At 41.8% G+C, this 17,444-nt stretch overlaps 1 protein-coding gene across 26 annotated transcripts in view; it reads left to right on the top strand.

Annotated features, from left to right (window-relative positions):
* TRDN (triadin) overlaps positions 1 to 17,444 on the top strand; it is a 630,780-nt gene that overhangs the window by 490,064 nt on the left and 123,272 nt on the right. For 22 of the 26 annotated variants that reach the window (XM_066606567.1, XM_066606610.1, XM_066606533.1 and 19 more), the window contains 7 exons: positions 3,453 to 9,722; positions 10,546 to 10,620; positions 10,727 to 10,789; positions 12,727 to 12,798; positions 13,754 to 13,828; positions 13,916 to 14,002; positions 16,750 to 16,824. In XM_066606567.1, the coding sequence (XP_066462664.1) occupies positions 3,453 to 9,722; positions 10,546 to 10,620; positions 10,727 to 10,789; positions 12,727 to 12,798; positions 13,754 to 13,828; positions 13,916 to 14,002; positions 16,750 to 16,824 (6,717 nt within the window). Of the gene's footprint in view, positions 1 to 3,452; positions 9,723 to 10,545; positions 10,621 to 10,724; positions 10,790 to 12,726; positions 12,799 to 13,753; positions 13,829 to 13,915; positions 14,003 to 16,749; positions 16,825 to 17,444 lie in introns of those variants that run through there. The other 4 variants (XM_066606691.1, XM_066606682.1, XM_066606508.1 and 1 more) reach the window with 3 other exon arrangements.

Genomic DNA, 17,444 nt, shown 5'->3' with positions numbered 1-17,444 from the left:
CAACCAGGCCCACTCTTCTGTAAATAATTGAGGAGGCTGACTCCCACTGCACCGCGCAAGTTGGAGTTGGTATTCCACTATAGCTCTACGCTGCTCATAGAGTCTGGCCAACATGTGGAGCGTAGAGTTCCACTGTGTGGGCACGTCGCACAGCAGTCGGTGCACTGGCAGATTAAACCGATGTTGCAGGGTCCGCAGGGTGGCAGCGTGCGTGTGTGATTTGCGGAAATGTGCGCAGAACCAGCGCACCTTTCCGAGCAGGTATGACAAGTGGGGGTAGCTTTTCAGAAAGCGCTGAACCACCAAATTAAACACATGGGCCAGGCACGTGTGTGAGGCTGCCGAGCTGCAGAGCTGCCACCAGCTTACGGCCGTTGTCACACATGACCATGCCCGGTTGGAGGCTCAGCGGCGCAAGCCAGCGGTCGGTCTGCTCTGTCAGACCCTGCAGCAGTTCGTGGGCCGTGTGCCTCTTATCTCCTAAGCTGAGTAGTTTCAGCACGGCCTGCTGACGCTTGCCCACCGCTGTGCTGCCACGCCGCGTGACACCGACTGCTGGCGACGTGCTGCTGCTGACACATCTTGATTGCGAGACAGAGGTTGTGTAGGAGGAGGAGGAGGGTGGTTTAGTGGAGGAAGCATACACCCCCGCAGATACCACCACCGAGCTGGGGCCCGCAATTCTGGGGGTGGGTAGGACGTGAGCGGTCCCAGGCTCTGACTCTGTCCCAGCCTCCACTAAATTCACCCAATGTGCCGTCAGGGAGATATAGTGGCCCTGCCCGCCTGTGCTTGTCCACGTGTCTGTTGTTAAGTGGTCCTTGGCAGTAACCGCGTTGGTGAGGGCGCGTACAATGTTGCGGGAGACGTGGTCGTGCAGGCCTGGGACGGCACATCGGGAAAAGTAGTGGCGACTGGGAACCGAGTAGCGCGGGGCCGCCGCCGCCATCATGCTTTTGAAAGCCTCTGTTTCCACAAGCCTATACGGCAGCATCTCTAGGCTGATCAATTTTGCAATGTGCACGTTTACCGCTTGAGCATGCGGGTGCGTGGCGGCGTACTTGCGCTTGCGCTCAAACTGTGGCACTAGCGACGTCTGGACGCTACACTGAGAGACATTGCTGGATGGGGCCGAGGACAGCGGAGGTGAGGGTGTGGGTGCAGGCCAGGTGACGGTAGTGCCTGTGTCCTCAGAGGGGGGTTGGATCTCAGTGGCAGGTTGGGGCACAGGGGGAGAGGCAGTGGTGCAAACCGGAGGCGGTGAACGGGCATCGTCCCACCTTGTGGGGTGCTTGGCCATCATATGCCTGCGCATGCTGTTGGTGGTGCCTCCCCAGCTGATCTTGGCACAACAAAGGTTGCACACCACTGTTCGTCGGTCGTCAGGCGTCTCTGTGAAAAACTGCCACACCGTAGAGCACCTTGACCTCTGCAGGGTGGCATGGCGCAAGGGGGCGCTTTGGGAAACAGTTGGTGGATTATTCGGTCTGGCCCTGCCTCTACCCCTGGCCACCGCACTGGCTCGGCCTGTGCCCACACCCTGACTTGGGCCTCCGCGTCCTCGCCCGCGTCCACATCCTATAGGCCTACCCCTACCCCTCAGCATGCTGTATTACCAGTGATTTCCCAGGCAGCAAATAAATTGGCGCAAGCCTGCAGGACAAATAGAATGTTTCCCTTTTTGGGAAACGGGGGGCCCACTGACTATATTCAATCAGATAAGATATGTGTTGCACAGAAATGCAGTTATATGAAGTGCAGCAGAGCGGAGACTTTTCACAGGCAGCAAATAAATTGGCGCAAGCCTGCAGGACAAATAGAATGTTTCCCTTTTTGGAAAACGGAGGGCCCACTGACTATATTCAATCAGATAAGATATGTGTTGCACAGAAATGCAGCTATATGAAGTGCAGCAGAGCGGAGACTTTTCACAGGCAGCAAATAAATTGGCGCAAGCCTGCAGGACAAATAGAATGTTTCCCTTTTTGGGAAACGGAGGGCCCACTGACTATATTCAATCAGATAAGATATGTGTTGCACAGAAATGCAGTTATATGAAGTGCAGCAGAGCGGAGACTTTTCACAGGCAGCAAATAAATTGGCGCAAGCCTGCAGGACAAATAGAATGTTTCCCTTTTTGGGAAACAGAGGGCCCACTGACTATATTCAATCAGATAAGATATGTGTTGCACAGAAATGCAGTTATATGAAGTGCAGCACAGCGGTTACTTTTCCCAGGCAGGAAATAAATTGGCGCAAGACTGCAGGACAAATACAATTTTTCCCTTTTTTGGAAACGGAGGGCCCACTGACTATATTCAATCAATAATATATGTCTTCTGGCCCTGCCTACACAATTCTCTCCCTGTAGTATTACTGCAAGGTGCAATGCTCTGCAGACAGCCGATTTTGAAAAGAAAAAAATATGCAACACTGCTAACAGCAGCCTGCACAGTACTGCACACGGATAGATGTGGCCCTAAGAAGGACCGTTGGGGTTCTTGAAGCCTACACTCACTCCTAACACTCTCCCTACCTAAGCACCACTTCTGTCCCTGTAGTATTACTGCAAGGCGCAATGCTCTGCAGACTGCCAATTTTGGAAAAAAAAATTGTGCAACACTGCTAACAGCACCCTCCACAGTACTGCACATGGATAGATGTGGCCCTGAGAAGGACCGTTGGGGTTCTTGAAGCCTACACTCACTCCTAACACTCTCCCTACAGCAGCACCAGCAGCAGCACTTTCCCTCAGCTAACTCAGTCACAAGGCATCTGAGGCGAGCCGCGGGAGGGGCCGACTTTTATACTCGGGTGACATCTGATCACCCCAGCCACTCACAGCAGGGGGGTGGTATAGGGCTTGAACGTCACAGGGGGAAGTTGTAATGCCTTCCCTGTCTTTCAATTGGCCAGAAAAGCGCGCTAACGTCTCAGAGAGGAAACTGAAAGTAACCGGAACACCGCGTGGTGCTCGTTAAGAGTAACGAGCATCCCGAACACCCTAATATTCGCACGAATATCAAGCTCGGACGAGTACGTTCGCTCATCTCTAGAGCTTAGTAGTTAATTCATAATTTCTGAACTTAGTAGTACCTTAGCGCTCATGCAAATACTTTATATACATCATATACATTGTGGTAGGATGTTGTGAGAGGGAAAAAAAGGGGTGAGAAGGGCTGGAGGGGAGATAGAGTTGGTTAAGTTGTTAAAAAATTGAAAACTTTAATAAAGAGTATTTAATTAAAAAAAGAAACATGAAGAGCCAACAGAACACAATAAAAAACATAAAGAGCTAAGAGAACCTAAGACAAGTAAACTAATATCATTAGCTGACATATTAGACGTATTTATGTTTACAAGTTAAATTGATTGAACTATTATATATTTTCATTAATATTTTACCTTGAAAGTTCACATTTCTAAATTAAATTATTAATACAAATTTTCAGACACCACAGTAAAAAAACTTGAGCCCACAGAACCCAAGAAAACACATGAAAAAATAGACCATAAGAAACATGAAGAGCTGAGGGAACCCAAAGTAAAACACAAAAAGCTAACAGAACCCAAGGAAAAACATGAAGAGCCAACCGAACCCAAGAAAAAACATGAAAAACCAATAGAAACCAAGAAAAAACACGAAGAACCAAAAGAACCCAAGAAAAAACATGAAGAGCCAACTGCAGCCAAAAAGAAACATGAGCCCACAGAACCAAAGAAAAAACATGAGGAGCCAATAGAAGCCAAGAAAAAACAAGAAGAGCCCTCCAAACCAAAGAAAAAACATGAGGAGTTAATAGAACCCATGAAAAAACATGAAAAGCCAACAGAACCCACGAAAAAACATGAGGAGCCAACTGAACCCAAGAAAAAACATGACGAGACAAAACATGAAAAACCATTAGAAATCAAGAAAGAACATGAAGAACCAACAAAGGCCCAGAAAAAACATGAGGAACCATTAGAAAGCAAGAAAAAACATGAAGAGCCAAAAAAACCCGAGAAAAAACATGAAGAACCAACAGAAGCCAAAAGGAAACAGGAAGAACCATTAGAACCCAAGAAAAAACATGAAGAGCCTACCGAACCCAAGAAAAAACATGAGGAACCAACAAAACCCAAGAGAAAACATGAAGAGCCAACTGAACCAGAGAAAAAACATGATGAACCAACGGACGCCAAGAAAAAAAAAGAAGAATCATTAGAAAGCAAGAAAAAACATGAAGAGCCAAAAGAACCCAAGAAAAAACATGAAGAGCCAACGGAACCCGAGAAAAAACATGAAGAACCAAGAGAAAGCAAGAAAAAATATGAAGAGCCAAGAGAACCCAAAAAAGAACACAAAGAATTATTAGAAACCAAGAAAGAACAGGAAAAACCAAAAGAACCCAAGAAAAAACATGAAGAGCCAACTATACCCAAGAAAAAACATGAGGAGCCAACTGAACCCAAGAAAAAACATAAGGAGCCATCTGAACCTAAGAAAAAACATAAAGAGCCAACAGAAACCAAGAAAAAACATGAAGAACCAATAGAAACCAAGAAAAAACACGAAGAACCAAAAGCACCCGAAAAAAAACATGAAGAATTATTAGAAACCAAGAAAGAACATGAAAAACCAAAAGAACCGAAGAAAAAACATGACGAGCCAACTAAACCCAAGAAAAAACATGAGGAGCCATCTGAACCCAAGAAAAAACATGAAGAGCCAACTGAACCCAAGAAAAAACATGAGGAGCCAACTGAACCCAAGAAAAAACATGAGGAGCCAACAAAACCCAAGAAAAAACGTGAGGAGCCATCTGAACCCAAGAAAAAGCATGAAGAGCCAACTGAACCCAAGAAAAAACATGAGGAGCCAACTGAACACAAGAAAAAACATGACGAGCCAGCGGAAGCCAAGAAAAAACATGTGGAGCCAACTATACCCAAGAAAAAACAGGAGCAGCTTACTGAACCCAAGAAAAAACATGAGAAGCCATCTGAACCCAAGAAAAAGCATGAAAAGCCAACCGAACCCAAGAAAAAATATAAAGAGCTATCTGAACCCAAGAAAAAGCATGAGGAGCCAACTGAACCCAAGAAAAAACATGACAAGCCAACAGAAACCAAGAAAACAGATGAAGAAATATTAGATACCAAGAAAAAACACGAAGAACCAAAAGCACCCGAAAAAAAACATGAAGAATTATTAGAAACCAAGAAAGAACATGAAAAACCAAAAGAACCCAAGAAAAAACATGAGGGGCCAACTATACCCAAGAAAAAACATGAGGAGCTATCTGAACCCAAGAAAAAACATGAGGAGCCATCTGAACCCAAGAAAAAACATGAAGAGCCAACCGAACCCAAGAAAAAACATGAGGAGCCAACTGAACCCAAGAAAAAACATGAGGAGCCAACTGAACCCAAGAAAAAACGTGACAAGCCAACAGAAGCCAAGAAACAACATGAGGAGCCAACTATACCCACGAAAAAACATGAGGAGCTCACAGAACCCAAGAAAAAACATGAGGAGCCACCTGAACCCAAGAAAATACATGAAGAGCCAACTGAACCTAAGAAAAAACACGAGGAGCCAACTGAACCCAAGAAAAAACATGAAGCGCTAACGGAAGCCAAGAAAAAACACTTGGAGCCAACTGTACCCAAGAAAAAACAGGAGCAGCTAACTGAACCCAAGAAAGAACATGAGGAGCAAACTGAACCCAAGAAAAAGCATGAAGAGCCATCTGAACCCAAGAAAAAACATGAAAAACCAATCGAACCCAAGAAAAAACATGTGGAGCCAACTGAACCCAAGAAAAAACATGAAGAACCATTAGAAACCAAGTTAAAACATGAGGAGCCATCTGAACCCAAGAAAAAACATGAAGAGCCAAAGGAACCCAAGAAAAAACACGAGGAGCCAACTGAACCCAAGAAAAAACATGACAAGCCAACTGAACCCAAGAAAAAACATGAAGAGCCATCTGAACCCAAGAAAAAACATGTGCAGCCAACTGAACCCAAGAAAAAACATGAAGAAACATTAGAAACCAAGAAAAAACATGAGGAGCTAACTAAACCCAAGGAAGAACATAAGGAGCCATCTGAGCCCAAGAAAAAATATGAGGAGCCATCTGAACCCAAGAAAAAACATGAAGAGCCAACCGAACCCAAGAAAAAGCATAAAGAACCAATCGAACCCAAGAAAAAACATGTGGAGCCAACTGAACCCAAGAAAAAACATGAAGAACCATTAGAAACCAAGAAAAAACATGAAGAACCAAAAGCACCTGAAAAAAGACATGAAGAATTATTAGAAACCAAGAAAGAACATGAGGAGCTAACTGAACCCAAGAAAAAGCATGAAGAGCCAACCGAACCAAAGAAAAAACATGAGGAGCCAACTGAACCCAAGAAAAAACATGACAAGCCAACAGAAGCCAAGAAAAAACATGAGGTGCCTACAGAACCGAAGAAAAAACATGAGGAGCTGGCAGAAGCTAGAAAAAAACATGAAGAACCAGTAGAAACCAAGAAAAAACATGAAGAACCAGAAGAACCAAAGAAAAAACATGTGGAGCCAACTGAACCCAAGAAAAAACATGAGGAGCTGGCAGAAGCTAGGAAAAAACATGAAGAACCATTAGAAACCAAGAAAAAACATGAAGAACCAAAAGCACCTGAAAAAAGACATGAAGAATTATTAGAAACCAAGAAAGAACATGAGGAGCTAACTGAACCCAAGAAAAAGCATGAAGAGCCAACCGAACCAAAGAAAAAACATGAGGAGCCAACTGAACCCAAGAAAAAACATGACAAGCCAACAGAAGCCAAGAAAAAACATGAGGTGCCTACAGAACCGAAGAAAAAACATGAGGAGCTGGCAGAAGCTAGAAAAAAACATGAAGAACCAGTAGAAACCAAGAAAAAACATGAAGAACCAGAAGAACCAAAGAAAAAACATGTGGAGCTAACTGAACCCAAGAAAAAGCATGAAGAGCCAACCGAACCAAAGAAAAAACATGAGGAGCCAACTGAACCCAAGAAAAAACATGACAAGCCAACAGAAGCCAAGAAAAAACATGAGGTGCCTACAGAACCGAAGAAAAAACATGAGGAGCTGGCAGAAGCTAGAAAAAAACATGAAGAACCAGTAGAAACCAAGAAAAAACATGAAGAACCAGAAGAACCAAAGAAAAAACATGTGGAGCCAACTGAACCCAAGAAAAAACATGAGGAGCTGGCAGAAGCTAGGAAAAAACATGAAGAACCATTAGAAACCAAGAAAAAACATGAAGAACCAAAAGCACCTGAAAAAAGACATGAAGAATTATTAGAAACCAAGAAAGAACATGAGGAGCTAACTGAACCCAAGAAAAAGCATGAAGAGCCAACCGAACCAAAGAAAAAACATGAGGAGCCAACTGAACCCAAGAAAAAACATGACAAGCCAACAGAAGCCAAGAAAAAACATGAGGTGCCTACAGAACCGAAGAAAAAACATGAGGAGCTGGCAGAAGCTAGAAAAAAACATGAAGAACCAGTAGAAACCAAGAAAAAACATGAAGAACCAGAAGAACCAAAGAAAAAACATGTGGAGCCAACTGAACCCAAGAAAAAACATGAGGAGCTGGCAGAAGCTAGGAAAAAACATGAAGAACCATTAGAAACCAAGCAAAAACATGAAAAACCAAAAACACCTGAAAAAAGACATGAAGAATTATTAGAAACCAAGGAAGAACATGAAAAACCAAAAGAACCCAAGAAAAAACACGAGGAGCTAACTGAACCCAAAAAAAAGGATGAAGAGCCAACCAAACCAAAGAAAAAACATGAGGAGCCAACTGAACCCAAGAAAATACATGACAAGCTAACAGAAGCCAAGAAAAAACATGAGGTGCCAACAGAACCGAAGAAAAAACATGAGGAGCTGGCAGAAGCTAGGAAAAAACATGAAGAACCAGTAGAAACCAAGAAAAAACATGAAGAACCAGAAGAACCAAAGAAAAAACATGAGGAGCTAACTGAAACCAAGAAAAAACATGAGGAGCCGACAGAAGCCAAGAAAAAACATGAAGAACCAGAAGAACCCAAGAAAAAATATGAAGAGCCTTCAGAACCCAAGAAAAAGCATGAAGAGCCAACACCACCCAAGAAAAAACACGAAGAACCAAAAGAACCCAAGAAAAAACATAAAGAGCCTATAGAGCCCAAGAAAAAACATGAAGAGCCTGCCGAACCCAGGAAAAAGCATGAAGAGTTAACAGCAACGAAGAAAAAACATGAAGAACTGAAAGAACCCAAGAAAAAACATGAAGAGCCAACGGAACCAGAGAAAAAACATGATGCGGCATCTGAACCCAAGAAAAAGCATGACGAGCCCACAGAAGCCAAGAAAAAACATGAAGAACCGTCAGAAACCAAGAAAAAACATGAAGAACCAAAAGAACCCAAGAAAAAACATGAAGAGCCAACAGAACCCAAGAAAAAAGATGAAGAGCCTACAGAACATAAGAAAAAACAGGAAGAACCAAAAGAACCCAAGAAAAAACGTGAAGAGCCAACAGAACCCAAGAAAAAGCATGAAAAGCCTACAGAACTCAAGAAAAAACATGAGGAGTCAAAGGCGCCCAAGAAAAAACATGAAGAGTCCACTGAGCCCGAGAAAAAACGTAAAGAGCCAACAGAAGCAGAGAAAAAACATGAAAAGCTGACAGAAGCAAAGGAAAAACATGAAGAGCCAACAGAAGTTGAGAAAAAACATGAGGAGCCAATGGCACCTAAGAAAAAGCTTGAAAAACCAAAAGAACCCAAGAAAAAACATGAAGAGCCAACTGAAACCGAGCAAAAGCATGCCAAGCCCACAGAATCCAGGAAAAAATATGAAGAACTGGTAGAAGCCAAGAAAAAACATCAAGAGCCAACTGAACCCCAGAAAAAACATGACGATACAATGGATGCCAAGGAAAAACATAAAGAACCAAAAGATCCCAAGAAAAAACAGGAAGAGACAACAGAAATCAAGAACAAACATGAAGAACCATTAGAAACTAAGAAAAAACATGAAGAACCGAAAGAACTCAAGAAAAAGCAGGAAGAGCCAATAGAAACCAAGAAAAAACATAAGGAGCCAACAGAACCCAAGACAAAACACGAGGAAGCAAAAGAACCCAAGAAAAAACAAGAAGAGCCCACCAAACCCAAGAAAAAACATGAGGCGTTAATAGAATCCAAGACAAAACATGAGGAAACAAAAGAAGCCAAGAAAAAACATGAAGAGCCAACAGAACTCAAGAAAAAACATGAGGAGCCAACTGATGGTAAGAAGAAACATGTTGAAGCAGCAGAAATCAAGAAAAAACATGCAGAACCAATAGAAACCAAGAAGCATGAAGAACCAGTGGACACCGAGAAAAAGCATGAAGAGCCAAAAGAAGCAAAGGAAAAACATGAAAAACCCACAGAACCCAAGGAAAAACAAAAAGAACCAAAAGAAGATAAGCCAACAGAACCCAAGAAAAAGCATGAAGAACCAACAGAACCCAAGAAAAAGCATGAAGCACCAACAGAACCTAAGAAAAAATATGAGGGCCCATTAGAAACCAAGAAAAAGGAGGAAGAGCCAACAGAATCCAAGAAAAAGCACAAAGAGCCAATAGAATCCAAGAAAAAACATGAAGAGAAAGTGGAACTCCAGAAAAAAGATATTTTACTCAATGATCTAAAGAAAGGTAAACTTTTATATAACCTGACATAACCTACAATTTGATTAATGCTACAAATGACCAAACTATAATACAGATAAAAATGTACAAAGAAAATAAAGTGCATGAACTGTTGCATTAATTAAGCATTTAGGAATGTAAACCATAAATAAAAATCAACTTACAATTACTTTGTGGAGACTCTGGAAAAAAAAAACTTGACGTGACAGCAAAACCCAAGAAAAAAATAGTGAATTACCACCAGAACCTAAGGATGGAGACTAAAAATAAGCTGAAATGAGATACAAATTTTGGAATACAAGAATTTAAAGCATACTCTGTGCTAGCAATTAGTGTGCAATAGATTACACTGTTTTAGGTCACCCTTCTTTCTCATGTGATAACACAAGAAATGTTAGTACATAACCATAATAAAATTTTGAGTGGAGGGTTTACATATTAATTTCCCTAATGGAAACTAAAGAAAATAAACTAAATGAAACTGGAGAACACAAAAGAGTAGTATAATAAAATATTGATATAGAAGTCTACAAAGTAGTAATAATACTTGATTTAGGGGTTCCCAAATGACATAGATTCAATTGAAAAATGTAAAGAAATAATAAATTCAAAGAAAAGCAAAAAAACCCCACCAAAACCATACACAACTGATTAGCTAGATAATCTGGTATAACTAAGGGGACCTGGTGACAACTAACCTCATGTTCTGAGACTTACTGGAAAAGATGCTGACTACATTAAATTTAGCATGTTTGTAGTTGATGGTGTAGGAAAGTTTACTATTATCTGCTCTGAATTTATATGTGTTAACAAAATATACTCTTTGCAGAAAAGCCAGTGAAAAAACACGAAGAGCTAGCAGAACCCAAGAAGAAACAGGACGAGCCAGCAGAAGCCAAAAAAGGTAACATATTTTTTACAATTTATCATGGCCTAAACAAATTAACATCTAACACAATGTAAAAAAAACCTGCAAGCTGCCTTAAATTTTCAATTGATTTTCTTTGCAGAGGCTCATGGAGAACCAACAGAACCCAAGAAAAAGCATGAAGGTCCTTTAGAACCTGCAAAAAGTAATGGAATTCATTATAATATTCAATATAATCTTTCATAAGCTATAGTTTTTGTCATGTGTACTGTATGCTAAGAGAGAACATGAATGAAGAAGCTATACAATTTATAATTAAGATTAACATAGAATAAATTACTAGTCAAATAGTCAAACTGTGGACAAACAGCTAAAGAGGGTAAAATGTTACTGAAAAAACATGGAGAGACAGTTTAAAGTAAGAAATGTAAACAGATGGTTTATGTCTGTTTAATATTATTAACTGTAAATTTAAATCTTCTCACAACTCATTACCTTTGCAGTAACCCCAGTGAAAATGACATGAAAGGCCAAAAGAAACCAAGAAAAAATATGAAGAGCTAACAGAAGCCAATGAACATAACTACATACATTCTCATCTGGCCTACTGTTAAGGGTGCGTTCACATGAGCGTGTTTTTGTGCGTACATACGCACGCACAAAAACACGCTTCTATTTGCAACGATGCATTCCCTATGGTGTGTGCACATGTCCGTACTTTGCAGGTGCGTGCCTGCAAAGATAGGACATGCGTGCGCCATAGGTAATGCATGCTTTGTTTGCAATAGAGCCGCGGCTGCTGCCGGCGGCTCCATTGAAAACAATGGTCTGCCTGCACCCCTGCATTCTTTTTCATGGAAGGGCTTTACATATAAGCTCTTCCCTGAAAAAGAAAAATTTTTGTGTAAAAAAAAAATGCAGGCATTCTCTTCAAAATGGAGCCGCTGCTGCTGCCGGCGGCTCCATTGAAGACAATGGTCTGCTGGCACACCTGAATTGTTTTTCAGGGAAGAGCTTTACATATAAACTCTTCCCTGAAAAAGAAAAATTTTAGCGTAAAAAAAAAAATAAATTCTTACCTGTCTGCGGCAGATGCAGCAGAGGAATTCTTCAGTTCTCTACTGCAGCTGTCACACATGTCAGCTGCAGTAGAGGATTCTGCTGCCGGTAATTGATTTCAGAGAAGGGCTTTAAATATAAGCCCTCCCTGAAAATCAAGTAAAAGTGGTTTAAAAAAATAAAATAAAATAGATACTCACCTTCCTTCAGCTGCCAGGGCACAGCTTCGTCTTCTCCTGCTGTCCCCTGCACTGTGGTGCTGATCTATCAGCAGGCAGGGATTTTAAATCCCCGCCTGCTCAAAGAGCTTAATGTGATTGGCAAAGGAGCACCTTATGAAGCACTTCCCTGAAAAGCCATTGACGGCTGCCGCGGCTCAGCGGCGACTTCTGCCGCTGTCCCCGGCTCTATAGTTCTCAGTTAGCAGCATGTGGGGATTTAAAATCCCCAACTGCTGATAGCTCAGAACTACAGAGTTGGGGACAGCGCCAGAAGTCGCGGCTGAGCCCCGGCAGCTGAAGGGAGGTGAGTATTGATTTTTTTTATACACTTTTTAAAATGGCTTTTCAGGGAAGGCAGCAGGCAGCAGGATTCTCTACTGCAGCTGTCATGTGTGACAGCTGCAGCTGAGAATTGAAGAATTCCCCTGCTGCCTCTGCCACAGATGTGGCAGATGTAGCAGCAGGGAATTCTTTTAACTAGCGGGGGTAAATGAAACATCAGCCGCATGTGGCAGATGTGTTCTTCAAGCCCGCGGGGGTCACGGCAGTGGCGGAGGGGTAAGTTTTTTGTTGTTTTTTTTTTACACTAAAATGTTTCTTTTTCAGGGAAGGGCTTATATGTAAAGCCCTTCCCTGAAAAAAGAATGCAGGGAGCCGGCAAAGCATTGTTGGCTGCTGCCGGCGGCTCCATTGACAACTAGCATGCAGCTGTGTTTACGCGTGTTTTTGCTCGTACCTAGGTGCGGATGTATGTACGCACCTAAGTACACACAAAAACACGCTTGTGTGAATGCACCCTGATACGGTATAACAATGTATAAATATTCATAACATCTGTTTCCAATTGATTTGTTTTTTGCAGAGACTCCTTTGAAAAAACTTGGGGAACCCATAGAACCAAAGAAGAAACTAGAGCCACCAGAACTCCAAAAAGGTAGCCTGTTAAATTTTGTGTCATGAGTTAAAAATTGTTTCTAGCTATGAACCAATGTATGTGATATCATAAATCAGACCAAAGGTAAACAAGCTACATAGTTTATAAGCACATAATTTGTCTTGGTAAACATAATAGAGATTACTTATCACATAGTCTGGAACTCTCTGCTTGACACATAGTATAGAACTCTCTGCCTGAGAACGTGGTAATGGCGAATTAGATAAAAGCGTTTAAGAGGGGCCTGGATGCCTTTCTTGAGCGTTACAATACTACATGTTATAGTCACTGATTACTTCAGAAGGGTTGTTGATCCAGAGATTATTCCGATTACCAGACTTGAAGTTAGGAAGGAATTATTTTTCCTTAGTAAGGAAAATAGGCTTCTACCTCATTAAGGGCTTTTTTGCTTTCCTCTGGATCAACATTGGGGGGTAATTGACTGAATTGGATTGACATACTGTATGTCTTCTTTTAGCATAACATACTATGTTACTATGTTAGTCCAGGTGTGTACAGAAAAGTATGAGCCAGGCAAAACTAAGAGTGGTTGCAGTTATGTTACATTTGACATGATCTAAACTAGTTGGTATAGGTCAGTTCACAATTCCTTGAGGGTGGATTTACAAAACAAAATTCTCAAAAATTCTAATTCATATTGCAGCAAAAAAATAGTATAGATGCTACATTTGCTAAATTTGTCATATATACTTCAAACTTTTTACCCTTCACTACACAGTTTTTAAAAGGGCATGGTGCTCATGGGCATTATTAAAAGTGTCATATTATGTGTTGTCATACACCATTATTTTGGGGCAAGATATTGATGTTGAAGTACACCAACCAACAGATGTGTTAAGTAAGACAATGTAGTACGGTTTCTGCTTGTGTGGAATAGTTTTATGCTGTCTAACGATACTACATTGTTAGTAAGTTTCTCTTAATGCCTATGCAGAGACTGAAGTCAAAAAACACGAAAAGCCAACAGAAACCAAGATAATACATAAGGAGCCAGAAGAGCCCAAGAAAGGTAATATCGTATTGTCGTAGTCCAAAAAGTGTTGAACTACAACAATTTATACATATTCACTGTAAATTGACTTCTCATCTGAATTAGTTTCCTTTGCAGAAACGTCTTTGAAAAAACATAAAGAACCAATCGAACTGAAGAAAAAGCATGAAGAGCCATTAGTACCCAAAAAAGGTATTTTGTCTGTAAGATCACAAAATCCTAGCATATAGCTGTGTAGCAATATGTGCTATATCATAAGAAAGATCAAGAGTAAACAAGCTTCATGATCTCTAAACACCTACAATATTAACTAAAAATAATGTAGATTTCAAATCAGTCAATTTTGTTCAAAACTTTGGGGTGTAACAAGTTACTCAAAAACATGAAGATACCAGCTGAACTTGTAGCTATAGATGTATCCACCCTTACATTATCTCTAATTTGATTGAGGTCTGCAATGAAACCAATTCAACACAATATCACGACATGTGAGCAAAACCCTTGAACTATGTAACGCACAACGCAACCACTGGGTGGCCACAATAGGATAGGCATGTTGTGAGAGGGTATCATAAAGTCATGTTGTTTTCAACAGTTAGTTATAGTATTTTGTGAGATAAGTATCTAAAGAAAAAGTAAAACAGGACACATGTATAAAGATGTGTCCTCCCTTAACTTGACATTGAATTTGAAATATTGCAAGATGTGTGGGACAACAATAGAAAAAAAAATATGCCCAACAAATGCCTCCAATAGAGACAGTCTGTTACTATAAGCTTCTATTGTGGCTCAGAGGTCACTCAGTAGACCACATCAGCAGGACAGAGGGCTTACATTAATGTATAGCCTGAAACATTGCTGTTACATTGTATTATGGTATGAGGATGTAGCACTGTATTGCATTATAAATTAAGCTCTGTCCTTAAATTGAAGTATCTGTATACTCTAACCTGGTGGCGAAAGATTCCTAAGGACTTGTATCACCTACATACCCTATTAGGAAAGTTCGGTTTTGACTTGAGATGCAAACTATGAGGACTATAGTTTTATTTAAAAAAATGTATCTACTTAATATATATATATATATATATATATATACATATATATACATATATATATATATATATTGTGAGACAGTGACCGGCAAAGTACTGGAGGGCCGTTACATTTCGCCTAGGATGCTCTCCTATGCGGCTTTAGGGAGCACTTGGGCAGATACGTGCCACCGAGCAGCCTGGGCTCGGTGTAGGAAGCCGGCAGTATGGTGTCAGTAACATTAAGTTACTGACACGTTGTAGTGTGTAAGTGGCTCCAAGCCACATAATCCGGGCCGGCTTTTCCTGGAGTGGTCAAAGCGAAGGGTGGGATGGCCACTCCCACGTACCAGGTGAGGCTGGTACCAGGCCTTATAAAGCCTGGGCCTACAGGTCCTGGAAGAGAAGAGCTGAGACCTTTGCAGGTCTAAGAGCCTGGCTGGCTGTGCGCAGATACCATTTGGTTACCAGTGTGTAGACAGGGATGCTCCATGTTTAGTAAGTGCTCAGATGAGCAGGATTTACTTTATGTTGGCCTGGAGTTAAGGCCTGTATTTTGCTTTGTTTGCTTGAAAATAAACCCAGGCAAAGCCTGGACTAAAGACTTTATCCCATGTGTCACTGTCTCTGACTGCTTATGCCCAGGTTGCTACCGATCCTAAACGCTAATCCCTCACAATATATATATATATATATATATATATATATACACATTTATTTTTCATCTGGGAGAGATGCATCTGACAGATGCCATCTATCAGCCATCCATCACCCTTAAGGCCTTAGTCAGACGGGCGTTTTTTTGTGCGATTTGCGCATGCGTCCGGCGATTTTTTAAAACCATTGCTTTGCAATGGTATCGGACACATGAGCGCTTTTTATGCGCTCGTCCGATAAATTATAGAACAGAAATCGCAGATCGCACCTATCTGCGATCTGCGATTCCTGTTCTCTTCTCTATATGCGCTCAATGGGGCCGGCGGCAGCAGCGCCGACCCCATTGAGAACATATAGAAGACAAATCATTCTTCTCTGCCACAGCTGTTACAGCTGTGGCAGAGAAGAACAATGTTTGCCCATTCAATTCAATGGAGCCGGCAATACAGCCGACTCCATTGAAAGCAATGGGCTGCCGGCGTGCGCGGGATGAATTGTCGGGAAGGGCTTAAATATATAAACCCTTCCTTGCAATTCATCCAGAAAAGTGTTAAAATAAAAAAAATATATATACTCACCTGCTCCCGGCAGCCGGAGTTCCGCGCGGCCGGCCTGCAGTGGGTGTGAAGGGGGTGTGAGTCAGACCTGCCCCCTGATTGGCTCAGCGCTGAGCCAATCAGGGGGCAGGTCTGACTCACACCCCCTTCACACCCACTGCAGGCCGGCTGCGCGGAACTCCGGCTGCCGGGAGCAGATGAGTATGTATATATTTTTTATTTTAACACTTTTCTGGATGAATTGCAGGGAAGGGCTTATATATTTAAGCCCTTCTCGACAATTCATCCCACACTCGCCCGCAGCGCATTGCTTTCAATGGAGTCGGCTGTATTGCCGGCTCCATTGAATGCAATGCGCTGGATAGTTCCAGCCCGTTTCTAATGAAACGCGGCTAGGAGCAGATTTTCGGGCGATTTTCGGGCACCGGTCACGCGATTTGCGGATGCGCATCCGTCATGCGATCCGCAAATCGCGCGAAAAAACGCCCGTCTGACTAAGGCCTTAGGCTCCCATGTTACAGTTAACATATACATTTTAATACTGGATGGCACACAAATGTAGCATATTTTTATTATGAGAAATTGGACTTCCTAACAAAATTTAAGTCAAGGTAAGGGTGGACACATTTGTAGGTCAATTTACTATTATGTACTGAGTTTGCTGTCAGTTCACAATTGATTCCCTTTGCAGATACTCCTTTGAAAAAACTCAAAGAACCAGCCAAACCCAAGAAAAAACTTGAAGTGCTAACAGAACCCAAAAAAGGTAAAGTATTTGTTGTGAACCGGGAATGCTGAGTAAATGTATCAATATACATCACAATATACAGTATAATAAAGGGGCTTTCCCAATCAAATATACTGTAGTTCATTCATTAGATCTTAACGGTGGGTTCTTGGACTCTACTATTTTCTCTGTTGATAACTGGCAGGTCATCAATTGACGATCTTTTCGAGCCTGTTGCTTGGATCCCCGATGTTCAACTGGTTCCTGGGGCCGCTGTCACTGCAGTCAGTGCAGGAAGAAGAAAATGCTGACCATTAGTGCAGCGGACTGGGCTGGTATTGCAGATGCAGCTTCTGTTGAATTCAATGGGAGCTACGCTGTAATACCAACCTAGCCCACTGCACTAATTTCAACACTTTCTATCTCCTGCACTGTGAGCGTATCTTGGGAATCAGCTGATTAGCGAGGATCCAAGCAGCAGGTCTCTGCTGATCATCTATTGATGACCTGTCATCAATACAGAAAATAAAATAATTCCCAGTATAGCCCTTTAATAAATGATCAGTCTGTCACTTACTTCAATTATAAAAATGTATTCCATCAAAAGTTACTTTGTTACCAGTGCCCCATGTCGCAACCTTGTTTAGGAAGTCCATTGC

This window comes from Eleutherodactylus coqui, chromosome 1 (genome assembly GCF_035609145.1).
Source record: "Eleutherodactylus coqui strain aEleCoq1 chromosome 1, aEleCoq1.hap1, whole genome shotgun sequence".
NCBI classification, from domain to species: domain Eukaryota; kingdom Metazoa; phylum Chordata; class Amphibia; order Anura; family Eleutherodactylidae; genus Eleutherodactylus; species Eleutherodactylus coqui.
The sequence above is the reverse complement of the archived record's forward strand: the minus strand, read 5'-3'. Positions and strand labels throughout refer to the sequence as shown.